Raw genomic sequence first — 12,896 nt, forward strand, 5'->3', positions numbered from 1 at the left:
GCTAGGTAACTATTATGTATTTTATTACATGTAGTGTAGATGGCCCTATCATCGAGACTGTCCCTGATATCGAGGTTTTGATGTATAATCATACACACATTGATGTGAGCGTAATGTTTACGCACAAATTATTATTTATTCATTTTGTACTGTGTCCTACGACACTCTTACAGTTTATTTGACTTTCAACTTTTAACATTTTTTACCCGTAAATAGTGATCTTGTATAATCCTAAAGAGGTGTGAGTAAAGGAGGTATGCGAAATAAAAACGAGTATTTTAAAGTAAGACAAAAACGTTTATTTAATTTGACTGCCGACCGACGTAAAACACAACTGACTTGATACAGTTTACAGACTTACTACTGACAAAACGGACGAAGACAATAAAGAAAGCTGACGAGAGGTGTAGAAGGCACAGTAGCTTACACTGTACTGACTCTAGGGCCCGCAAGTATCACCTTGCTTGTGGCGCTGTCTTACACACTATATATACTGCCTATCGAAAAGTCGTACATGCCAACACTTCCTCCCAACTTAAGATAGCTAAGTATATTAAACAAAAATTATAATTCAAAATAGATACAAAGAACAATTTTTTTTTTTTTTTTTCATAAAATAAATAAATAAATATGTGTTCTGGACTCGGCTCCATGGCTCTGGTAATGCACCTACGCAATTATAGTCTCATAATTTCTGACCAGTTCCTCAAATTTTTCTATGAATTTGGCGACTGATTCTTTCCCTTTGTAAAATTTAATTTCAGCAATTTTTTACGAATCGTGGCCGTTGTAAGGGGCGTCTCACCTTTCTTAAGTTCTCTCAGACTTTCCAATATTACAACCGGATCTTGCAGACGAAAAGTTCTTAAATGATATTTTTCCGTTACTCTACGTAATAAAATATCTCTGACTTTTAATTTGTCTTCTTTGATCATGTCTTCGTTAATAAATTCCGTATTTTTTATCAAAGGATCAATGACATATAGTAATCCTTTAGACCGGAGTTCAGACTTAAATTTATCAAGGAAAACTTCGAACTTCATATCTTTAGACAGATAATAATTGTATATGTGTTGAGTATCACGGCCGAATTTATGTATTTGACTGATGGTTGTCGCGAGAAGTTCCGCGCTGCCTTTAAATAAATTTTCATTTCTTGTGTCATTCAAGAACGTTTTCAATTTGCCTTGTAGACTCACCCGTGTTCTATCGTTGCGAGAAGTTGATGACTGCAGGGGTGCCCCGGTTGACGATTGGGCCTCGGATGACTCGACCCTGTTCACCCGCTCGCCCAACCGGGACAACCTCTGATCAAAATTGCGCATGACCAGAATTATCTCCTCCCTTGTTCTCTCAACCTCCTGCCTTTCTTCCTCTGCCTTCCTTGCCCATTCTTCCTCTGCTTCCATTGCTTTTTCAGACACGATTAAATGTACAAAACTTTAATTAAAAAAAATAATCAAAAGAAAAGTAAGGAATTATCAATTTAAAGTTTACCGCATAAGGAAGAATTTGATTTAATTACACTTAAATAATTAGAAAAGTGTTATATTGCTTTGAGTAATACAACGTTAATTAAAGTATTTGTAAGTAAATAGTCAATTTACTAAACATTAAACAAGCGTAACAACTTAAAACATCATAATAACATTTCCCGTTACATAATATTCTTACTTTTTCGACAGTTATTTGTTTTACTTAATTCTCATTTTTTTGCCTTGTATTAAAAAGTTTCTAGGGTTTCCTCAAATAGCGAATATTACAGCAGCTTTTTTTAAAATAGTGGTTTAGTCCAGCACCAGTCAAAAACTGAACAGAAAAAGTTATTCGGATAAAATTTTTTTAGGCTATCTCATTTAAAAAAATGTGCTACTGTACTTAAATAAGTGCATGTTGGTAGACGAAAATATGGTCAGGTATTGTTTAAGCACTTTTTTTTGAAACGATTTAAAGTAAAAAAATTTTTTTAGTTTAAAATATATATTTTCATATTTTGTGCCACAATTTAAACAAAAACCTTTTTGGAAAGTGTATATCTAAGCCCCACAGTATTTTAGTAAAAAGTTACCAAATTATTAGAAATTGCGTTGTTTCCAACTTTTTATATTATGACTCTTAACATCTCTATACGAATATGTATGTAGAACAAAGCCAAAAAAATAAACTTTTATCTTTCCAAAGCTTATACTTGTGATTAAATATTTTTAAAAGACTAAGTTCGTAAAATTTGTCTCTTTTTAAGTGTAAATCAAAAAGTTTAGTCGTTTACAAAAAAAGAATATTGAAATTTCTACTCTTTAAAAGTCAAAATAAAGTAATTTGCCTTAAAAAAAAAATAAACCTCGTTTGCTTTCTCCTGCCTTTCGATCATCTGACTAATCGCGGCCATCATCGAGTCGAACCGGGCCAGCATGATGTTTTCTGAAAAATTTTCATTTTTCTGTTTATCTGCCATATGCAACTTCGTTTTGCTGACGTTTATCCATTTATATTTGTTTTCAATGGTTTTGCACTTTCTTCATTTTAAGTTGGGTATTTTCTGGTGTGCGCGACGGGGAAGAGGGGGCTGCTTCGTGTACAGACTCATTTCCGCCTAATTTCTGCCAAAGATTTTCACTGTCTACATTAACCTCATCAATGTTTCGGACTTCTGGCATTTCGGACTTTTTCTCATCTGACATTTTAAGCACATCGACCGACTTTTCAAATAACCCGGGTTTATCACGAGCAGGTTCCTCGCTTTCCCCGTCTTCCCTAAATAGATTTTCTGGCAACGTCACTTTGCCTCCCTTTTTACAAAGAAATTCAACGTTGTATTTGTAATCGTCACCGATCAGGTAATCTAAAACAAAAGACAGACATTGTTTTCAGGGAGTCAACACGAAATCGACTGAAAGCAAGCCGAATCTAGTCAACGTGGCCCGAAGCGCGTTCTCGTGCTCGAACACAAAGCACGATTGCACGCTGGGCACTCACACAGTCACGCACGACCGAACTTAAGTCTAACGTGACTGTGCGAGTCACACGGAAAATAATTTCGTCGACACACCTTTGGCGGCAATATCCCTTTGCCCGACACATGCCATTATTCCCCTTTTATCCACCAACAAGATGGCAGCTTGTTGTTGCCCCTCTGACTTGACTTGGGATAAAATTCCCCGACATATTCTCGACAGAGCATCAATAGTTTTCTCGTCTAAAAAAAAATGTAAGCTTCTAAAATATCAGCCTTTTCTGACTAAATCTGAAAACCGCCTTGAATAGTTATTGCCTAGAGTTCAATTAATTAAAAGCACCGGGAAAGGACATATATAATTTTCTGCCAATTTACGTTCAATCTTTTCCAGTTCAGACATTTATATTGTAACGCGCACGCAACAGTCAAGGCGACAAGAACAAGAGACGCGAGAAAACACGAAAACAAAACATAAACGGCCTCGTAATATATTTTCAGTCAAAAAGCCTCGCGTCAACACGAGAGGGAGAGAGAGAGACCGAACTCTCTCCTCAGCCGCAATCTGTAGTCCCCCTCTCGATTCGCCCCGCTCCTGCGTGTGCGTGTCACGCTACCGACGCCATGTGTTTCTTAGAGTCCCACGCATTTCTCGAAACGCACAAGAAATCCCCTTTGTTACCTGACGTCGTAGCGTCCAACGTAGGCATCACTCGAAAGGACAAAGCGTTGACCTACCGCTGATCTCGGTTTCAGCGTCCAGAGTTGCTCCCCTATCCTTGACCGGCGCTGACAACGCCTGGTCGACAACGGACTCGGCCTGGTCACCAGGGGTCACGCTCTCAGCTGCTTCTTTGATCGGACTCTCTTGTCCATCCTTTGCTGTCTCAGTCCTTTCCGCCATCCTCCCTTTTGTCGCACTCACCCACACAAAAAAAATAAAGAAGAGATCACGCGCGGTGATGCGAGTCTGGGGCCCTTAACCTGAAGAGGTGTGGGTAAAGGGGGTGCGCGAAATAAAAACGAGTATTTTTAAGTAAGACAAAAAGTTTATTTAATTAGACTGCCGACCGACGTAAAACACAACTGACTTGGTACAGTTTAAAGACTTTACAGACTTACTACTGACCAAACGAACAAAGACAATAAAGCTTTGAGATAAAGACGAGAGGTGTAGAAGGCCCGGTAGCTTACACTGTACTGACTCTAGGGCCCGCAAGTATCACCTTGCCTGTGGCGCTGTCTTACACACTATATATACTGCCTATCGAAAAGTCGTACATGCCAACAAATCCAAATGCAGTGTTTCTGCAACTACTTAACAAAAAGCTTCAGAAATGCATATTTCACTATCGTATAATAATTTACTGCTTTCCTGACATACATCGCGCAAATGTAACGGCTATGTCAAATATTTTATTGCGTGACAAGCATCTATTTATTTTAAAATTTTCTTTTCTATTTTCTTTATTTACCAAAATGCCGGTTATATTGAATTATAGAACACTCCTGTTTCAAGCCCCTAATTATCGAAGCACTTTATTTGCAGTACCTACAGCATTGTATAGTAGTTGTTATCTACACTTATTCTCTTCTTTGTTAAAGTTTCCTTCGGATTTCATTTTCATGCACTAAATCGATGTCTAAACATATCAATTTTTTTAAAGAAAACTTGGCAGTTATCATAAACATCTACATATCTCGAAATAAAAACAGTTCACCTACTTAATATTTGTCTCAATTAGGCTTAATACTAGGGACTCGATAAAATAAAAGTTGGCTGTTACAGCGCTCGGTAATACACTAAAAAAAAAGTTATGACACAATCTTAGTGACTACCTTCAAAGATATGACATTTAATAAAAATAAGAAAATGTAAATGATCCGTGGTAGGCTTGATTTTTGCCATGACATCCAGAAGAGGATTGCTGCAGATCCCGACTTTGTGAAGAAAATCCTTTCTACCGATGAGTCTACATTTGGTCGTGATGGTTGATTTAACCTTCACAAGAACTACCATTGGTCAGACGTCAATCCGCACGTGGTTATTGTAAATCAGCATTAGCACAAGTTCTCTACTAATAAATGGGTAGAACTCATGGATAATAGAGTGGTAAAGCAACATTTCTTTGTCAAAATTCACTATCAGACGTATTATGCGTAATTTTCGACGATTTCCTACAATTTCTATGTTGTTGTAGATTGGACCTGTTCAGTTTTCTCATAGATTAAATGCTCAGTTTTATATGCAGTTTTGACAAAATGATTTGCCAAGATTGTTATAAGATATACCTCTGCCTGCTAGGTGGGAAATGTGGTATCAGCACGATGGGGCGCCTGTTCACAGTGCCAACATCGTAATAAACAGCTTAAACCACCTATATACTAACAGATGGGTCGGCATTTTAGGTACAGCTATATCTTTCCCGTTCTAAACCATATCCTTCTGTATGAGATATGCATAGTGATAAGATACATTTTCCTTATGTATATGTTTTCAGCCTAATCTGATATCGAAGCTTGCAATAGTGTTATACGGACTTTAACATATTTTTTCATGTTTTTTCGCACACAAATATAGTTCAATAATAACTATATTTTATCAACATTACGTTAATCGTGCAGTGAGTGGCAACTTTTTAAGGCGTACAGTCATTATTCGCTTATAGAACATAATGTTGAAAAAGATACCACCCTGAAAATGTAGTTGTAAATTTAATTACCTCTTAAAATTTTTTACATCCATTCTCTGGCAGTGTTCTTGACATGACTAATCTAAGTTTTGATAATCATTAATATATCAATATCTTTAACAATACTCACTCCGGACCTTAAAAGTGTATAATAAACTATTGTTCTTTCTTCTTATAACCTCTCGCTGCTTGATTTTAGGTTCTCAGACGGAAAAGTAGATTTCGAAACTCGTATGTAAACGATTTATTATAAACATCGTTATAACCCTCGCCTTTGGATTGTGCTGTGAATCTCTCGGTTTTGTAAATCAAGCTTTTGCATAATTGCAATAAATCTACTTTTGTTTTGTTCGATATCTTAGTTTTATTTTAAGACTACATAATCTGTCACCTTTAAAGCATGACCAACGTAAGAGAGTGCCTTATAATTCTGTTAGAGTAATAAGTGTAACCAGTTATAAATCATGTTTTTTTAAATATTAAACAAATTTTAAACCTAGTCTCAGGGTGATCTGAGTTGGTCACATAGTGAATGTGTGGAAGTATGCATGTACGTTTTCAATTTTTTTGACTAACTCACGTAATTATTATACAAATATGCTCAAAGTTTATTCGCAGCTTTCAGTTGGATATCTGAGCTAATGGTTTACATTTAGATAAGTTTCATTGAAAGAAAAAATTTTGACAGCATTTTTAAAGCAGCTCTTTCAGTCTAGGAACCAGTTTTTTGGTGATAACTTTTTCACGTACATTTCACACGTTCACATTCAAAGACAGAGTTGTAAATCTCAATACAACTTTTTTGTATTATACACTTTGCTCTATATTGCAATGCAAATGCTCTATGAAGCAAAACATATGCAAAAACATTTTTTACCTGCTCCAATTCTGTAATAAAGTGTTAAACACTTAAGTTGTAGAGCTCATAAAAATACAACTTTTGTTAAGTAAGTTTTTCTCTACAGTGCTCTCTTAACAATTCAATCAGCAAAAATCGTTCAAAAATAGGAAAAAAATCGTTTTACGCTATCTTACTTTTTTACATCACATTTGTAAGCCTAATGTTTAATAAAAAAAATTGTAGATCACCTAAAAATACTCTTGTTTGTAATGACAGGTTTTATTGATAGTGTTATTTTACTACACTTAATATCGAATATAGTTTTAAAATGGATAAAAAAGCGTTTTATTGGTTTTTATTTCAAAGTAAGAATATTGATATTAAAACTCAGCTAAATATCATAACGGAATAATATCCAAATTAAATGCTGTTATTAAAATAATACTTATTGCTCTGGCCTCATGTACATTATAAGTCGTGCTTTACATGCAAGGCAAAGTGATTTGTTTTTCTTAAAAACATCTTTAAGATTAAATTTTGACATTTATTCAAAATTTTTCGTAACACTTTTAGTTACATCTGCTTCTTGCTAATCCATGCACGTTCCCAACCTAACTATTTATGTAGGAGACATCCATTGGCCTGTACGATCACCTGACCTGAATCCTCTTGACTTTTTCCTTTGGGGGGCTGTCAAGGACTGTATTTATGGCATAGAAATAAGAGACATGGATCACCTGGAACAGTGCATTTAAGGTGCAATAGATAATATTACTTCAGAAATGGTAGGAGCAGCAATTACTAATTTTCAACGTCGGGTACAGTGCTGCATAGATAATGAAGGCGGCCACTTATAACAGTATATGTAGTAATTAAGAAAATAATAATAAACAATGACACAAAACAACTGATACTTTTAAAATAACTTATTATGATGATAATGAATTATTCATGTTTGATAGAATAATTTTCTAGATACAGTGTACTTACATGATAAGAACTTATTGATCTTTCAGAGAGGTACTGTGACATTCTTACTTAAGACTTGGAAACTTATAAGAAAAATTTAAGAGTTTCGTAAGACTGAAGACTTCATTGGGATCCATCTGATACTTTTTTAGACTTATTTGTTTTAAGAGAACTCGAGGAGACTTGTGATAAGGCAATGAGACTAAGTAGTGATTATAGGAGACTTAAAAAAAATTAAGGGGACCTTAGACGACTTAAAAAGACTCAAGAAGACTTTGGAGAACTTGAAAGGACTTAGAAGAGACTTTGGTAGAGTTAAGGAGTCTTTACAAGACTTAAAGGTACTGAAAGGGACTTTGGGAAACTTATAAGATCTTCAAGAAGCTTAAGAGGAATTCTGGTAACTTCGGGGTAATTAAGGGTAATCAAGGGGACTTAAGGAGACTTAAAGAGACTTCGGAGGATTTAAGAAATCCTTGAAGAACGTGAGAATATATTAAGGGACTTTGAGGAAATTAAGAGAACTTGAAGAATATGAGGAGACTTGAAAAGACTCAATGGGACTTGAAGAGACTTTGGGGACTTCAGGGAACTTAAGGGTTTTCAAGAGGACTTAAGGGGACTTTGGAAGACTTAAAAAGACTTGAGGGGACTGAAGAATTCTGGAGGGAACTTCGTAAGCAAAATATTAAGGGGACTTTGCAAAACCAAAGGGGAGGTCAGAGAATTTAAGGAGTCTTTGGGAAACAGGAGAGGATATTAACGAAATTCGAGTGACCTGAGAGAACTCGAAGAGAATAAAGAGACTTAAAAGGGCTCGGGGGTACTTAAAGAGTCTTGGGGGACTTAAAAAGACTTACGAGAGCTTTGGGGGACTTGAGAGGATCCAAGAAATTCAATTGCACTTTGGAAGACTTTAAAAGACTTAAGAGGACTTTCAGACACTACAGGGAACTTTGGAAGACTCAAGAAAACTGAAGGGGATTGAAGGTACACGAGGGGTCTTCGGGAGACTAAAGAAGATTTGAGGAAACTTCGAAGGACTTAAGAGGACTTCAGGGGACTTGAGAGGACTTTAGGGTACCTAAAAGTTCATGGGAAATTTGGGAGGACTCATATAAGCTTATAGGAACTTCGTTTGACCTAAAAAGACTTAAGGGGACTTTGGTGGACTTGGAAAAACCATTGGAAGCTGCACGATACTGTAAAGAACTTAAGGAGACCTAAGAGAACTTCGGGGTACTGAAGGCTACTCGGGGGACTTGGAAGAACTTAAAGGAACTTTGGTAAATTCAAAGAGTCTTCAGGGAACTTAAGACGGTATGAGAGGATATAACGGACTTGAAAGAACTCAAGAGGATTTAAAAGGACTTTAAGGTACTGAAGTGTACACGAGGGGACTTCGGGTAACTAAATAGGACTTAAGGAGACTTTGGGAAATTTGAGAAGACTTCAGGGGACTTGAGAGAACTTAAAGAGACTTTAGGGGATTTGAGAGGACTCCGGGGGACTTAAAAGGACTGAATAGGACTTAAGAAGACTTGATAGAACTTCAGGAGATATGAGAGAGTTCATGAGACCGTCAGGAGATTTTGGAGGACTCATGCGGACTTATAGGGTCTTCAGTAGACTTGAGAAGAATAAAGAGAATTTAGGGGGCCTTGAAAGGGCCATTGGGAGCTCTAAAAGGCTTGCGAGGACTTCGGAAAATTTGAGAGGACTTTAGGGGACTTAAGAGGACTTTGGGGGACTTGAAGGGACTTAAGAGGACTTGAAAGGATTTTGGGGGACTTGAGAGGACTTAACGGAATTTAAGGGGACTTATGGGCTTTCGGGGGACTTAGGGGTACTCATGCGGACTTACAGGGTCTTTAGTAGACATAAGAATACTTAAAGGGATTTCGGGGAAATTAAGAGAACCACTAGGAGCTTTGAGAGACTTGCAAGGACTGAATAAGACTCAAGGAGACTAGAGAGGACTTTGGGGGATATGAGAGAATTTATGAGGCCTTCGGGGGATTTTTGGGAACTCATGTGGACTTATAGGACTTATAGGGTCTTTAGTGGACTTAAGAAGACTTAAGGGGATTTTAGGGGACTTGAGAGGATCATTGGAAGCTCTGGGGGACTTGCGAGGACTTTGGAAGATTTGATAGGACTTTGGGGGACTTAAGAGGATCCAAGGGGACTTCAGATAACTTTAGGGAACTTGAGAGGACTTCGGGGAGCTTGAAACGACTTAAGAAAACTTGAGAGGACTTTGGGAGACTTGGAATGACTTCGGGGGACTTGAGAGAGCATAAAAAGACATTTGTAGATTTGAAAAGCCTTTGGTGGACTTGAGAGGACTTAAGGGGACTTAAGGGGACTTAAGAAGACTTCGGGGATATGAGAGAGTTTATGAGGCCTTTGAGGAAATTGAGAGGACTTAAAAGGACTTAAAGGGACTTTAGCAGGTTTGAGTGGTTTTGAGGGGGCTTAATAAATTTCAAGACTTGGGGGCAGTCTAAAGGACTTAAGTGATACTACGTGGGACTAAAAGAGACTTACGGGGAATAAGGGGAACCTCAGGGAACTTGAAAGTACCGGTAGGGATATTCAAGGGCTTTAGGGGGACTTGTGGGGAACTTAGGGGACCTGAAGGTTGTTTATTGATAAAATCAATATTTAATACAACAAGTTGTATAAAAAAATTTTTGGATTTATTAAGTTATTAATAATTTTAATTGCAATGTCAACAAACTCAATTCAAGGTTTTTTTGGCTTCGGTTGCGTAGTCACCACAACATTTTTGTCAAGACAATTTGCTACTCCTCTTTGCTAAATACATTGTTAGCCTTGTTTTTAACGTAATCTATAAAAAAAGTTACATGTTTTTAATAAAATTTAATTGTTTAATCCCATTATCCATATTGTGTATCAAGTTACCGTACATACAATCGTATATTTTAGCAGAAATGACTTGGTAAATTCCTTTTCCTGTAGCCGACATAAGTTTTAACTTATCAACTCCAATTATCGACTTCATACGTCCTCGGATCAAGTCGTTAGTATCCTGAGCTCTTCTCAGAATTTGATCTAGCTCATCTTCAGATATATGAATGTCGTGTGACTTATGCAGCTTAACCTAAAACATATTATTTTTATTGCATTTAATAATGTTTACAATTATTTTTGACCAAGTTTTCTTACGTTATTATCTTCCGTTTTAAAGGCAGATTGAAAATTAGCCACACTTTTTTGTTCCTCTGATACCATTTTTAAAAGAGTATAAAATGATTTAAAAACATCTTATAAAAATACTTTTATAATTATGATTATTTTATTATTTACCCCATTTAGATGTCCCTGGACTCTGAAAATTGTTAACTAAGGGTGCATGCTGGTCCTTTGTTGAAGTATTATCTTTTACAGGCTCAACAGAATCTACAATAAAAAATGAGGAACTATGTGCAATTTACTAAGTTATGTTACAAAGTTAATTAAGAGTAGCAATAAAGATATGTAAAATAGAAATTACTTGTATCTTCTTGTGCTTTTAGATTAGCAGCAGTATCAGCTGAATAAAAACATTAATTATTCAGGAATATAGGATAAGAATGTACTTAAATATATTAGTTAGTTACTCTTCATGGACTGATGATGTACTGGTGCAATTTTTGTTCTCAGATCTCGTACATACGAAGAGTCTGTACTTAAAAAAAATTATAAAATCTTTTTTAAAACAGTATTTACTGCTAAGACGAAAAATTGTCGTTTTGGAATCATGAAAACTAAATCATTTACCTTGTGCAGTATGATCTGGGTAAATAAAACGGCCATTCGGCAATACGAAGAGCTTCCGCAAGTATCGCTCGTCGTCCTTAATTCATATAATAAATAATATTAACTTTTAATTTTAAAATATTCAAATGGCAAATTGTAAAAATATTAAAATACAACCAATAACAAACACGTTCACATTATAATCACACTTATCAGAGCAATGAATTTTATCCTTGAAACTTACGCGTGGGAAGTAAAACAGTAAGCACCGCATAAACTCACGTAAAAGTTCAGCGTGCACACATATTTATTTGTTCGGCAGTTTAAAAATAAGAAAGTAAAAAATGCGCATGAAAATGTTGATGGTCTAAATTAGTAGAATCAATTTTAGATCAACAATGCTGAAGCTCTAAATTAGAATAATCAATTTACGCTTGCTCATGCACACGTTGGACAGGACAAAAATTAATTGGCAACATGACTCACCGCTTGATGTCAAAATTTTCAGCGCTTGGTATCGTTGATTACACTTCACTATACTTGCACTTTCAACATCTTGAATCTCCTACAAATCAACCACATTTGAGAAACCATCCAGAACTTTTGACAGCCACTTTTGACCAAAGAAAACATTTTTTTTGCCAAAACTGAAGAACCGTAAACGATATTTTTTTAGCAGGCCAGTTTCGACTGTCAAATTGTTGCAAACGAACAGTGCAGTCATGACAACGGAAACCAAAATTCATATGATGATATTTTAAAAAGTTCGAAAGTGAAAAAATGCAATTTTTATGATGAATTATAAGTTATTACTTCGGTTTTTAAAGAATGATAGAGCTGGTTGTGCCATATCAAATTGGGGACTGATCGATGCAAACGGCACTGTTCCTCTCTGAACGTATTGGAGTGTATTTTTACGCAGAAGGAATAATATTTGGTAACTCATTAGCGGGATTATAACAAAAATCAAAATATAACAAAATCTGCTATAGCCCTAATTGGTTTTTTTTTTATTGCGGACGGTCTATTGCAGAGCTCTATTGCGCTTTATGTGACGGCAGCCTAAGTTTTGATGCACTGGCGCGCATAATGCTCTAAATTTTTAAAAAGCATGCATAAGCTGACATACCACTGCTACTGATAGTGCTAGATAATATGCTGTACAGAACATCGATATCGATAGCTAGTGGTAGTTTAAGTGTTAGTTTGTAAGATTTTTATTGGTATCACTTTAATAATGCGGCCATACCGTTGAATCAAACAGCTAGCACTGATACAGTAGCTTAGCAGCTAGCAACAACATGGGTGCGCACCATCTGACGAGAAAAAAGGCTAGTAGTAGCCACTCTGCTTACCGATCTCACCTTTCGGCCTCACAGCTATGCCGTGATTCATGACTGCCGGCGCTGTAGCAAATATCGTTAGAAAGCCGGTAAACTACCCTTATTTTAGAATGCTTATAACTTAGACACTAGAACATCAAAATTAATTCTGCAAACGGCATTGGAATCAGAATAATTCACTCCATTCTCTGATTTCGACTGTTAAAGTACTTTCTGATCATCCTGTATTATCATGCAAAATTATACTTGTCTTTATTAACATTACAAACTACAACGGTTTTTGGTATATTGTATTTATGGCGTATTCGTAAGAGGCACTACAAGTTGGGGTG

General features: G+C 36.2%; 1 protein-coding gene across 1 annotated transcript in view; it reads right to left on the minus strand.

Annotated features, from left to right (window-relative positions):
* The window catches only part of LOC106640744 (uncharacterized), a 425,751-nt gene that overhangs the window by 388,767 nt on the left and 24,088 nt on the right, over positions 1–12,896 (minus strand). The window contains exon 2 of the mRNA XM_089595613.1: positions 12,535–12,537. Within this exon, the coding sequence (XP_089451739.1) occupies positions 12,535–12,537 (3 nt within the window). The remainder of the gene's footprint in view (positions 1–12,534; positions 12,538–12,896) is intronic.

This window comes from Copidosoma floridanum, unplaced genomic scaffold (assembly GCF_036245765.1).
Source record: "Copidosoma floridanum isolate Cflo_tuat_1 unplaced genomic scaffold, Cflo_Japanese_pri ptg000026l, whole genome shotgun sequence".
Lineage (NCBI taxonomy): Eukaryota > Metazoa > Arthropoda > Insecta > Hymenoptera > Encyrtidae > Copidosoma > Copidosoma floridanum.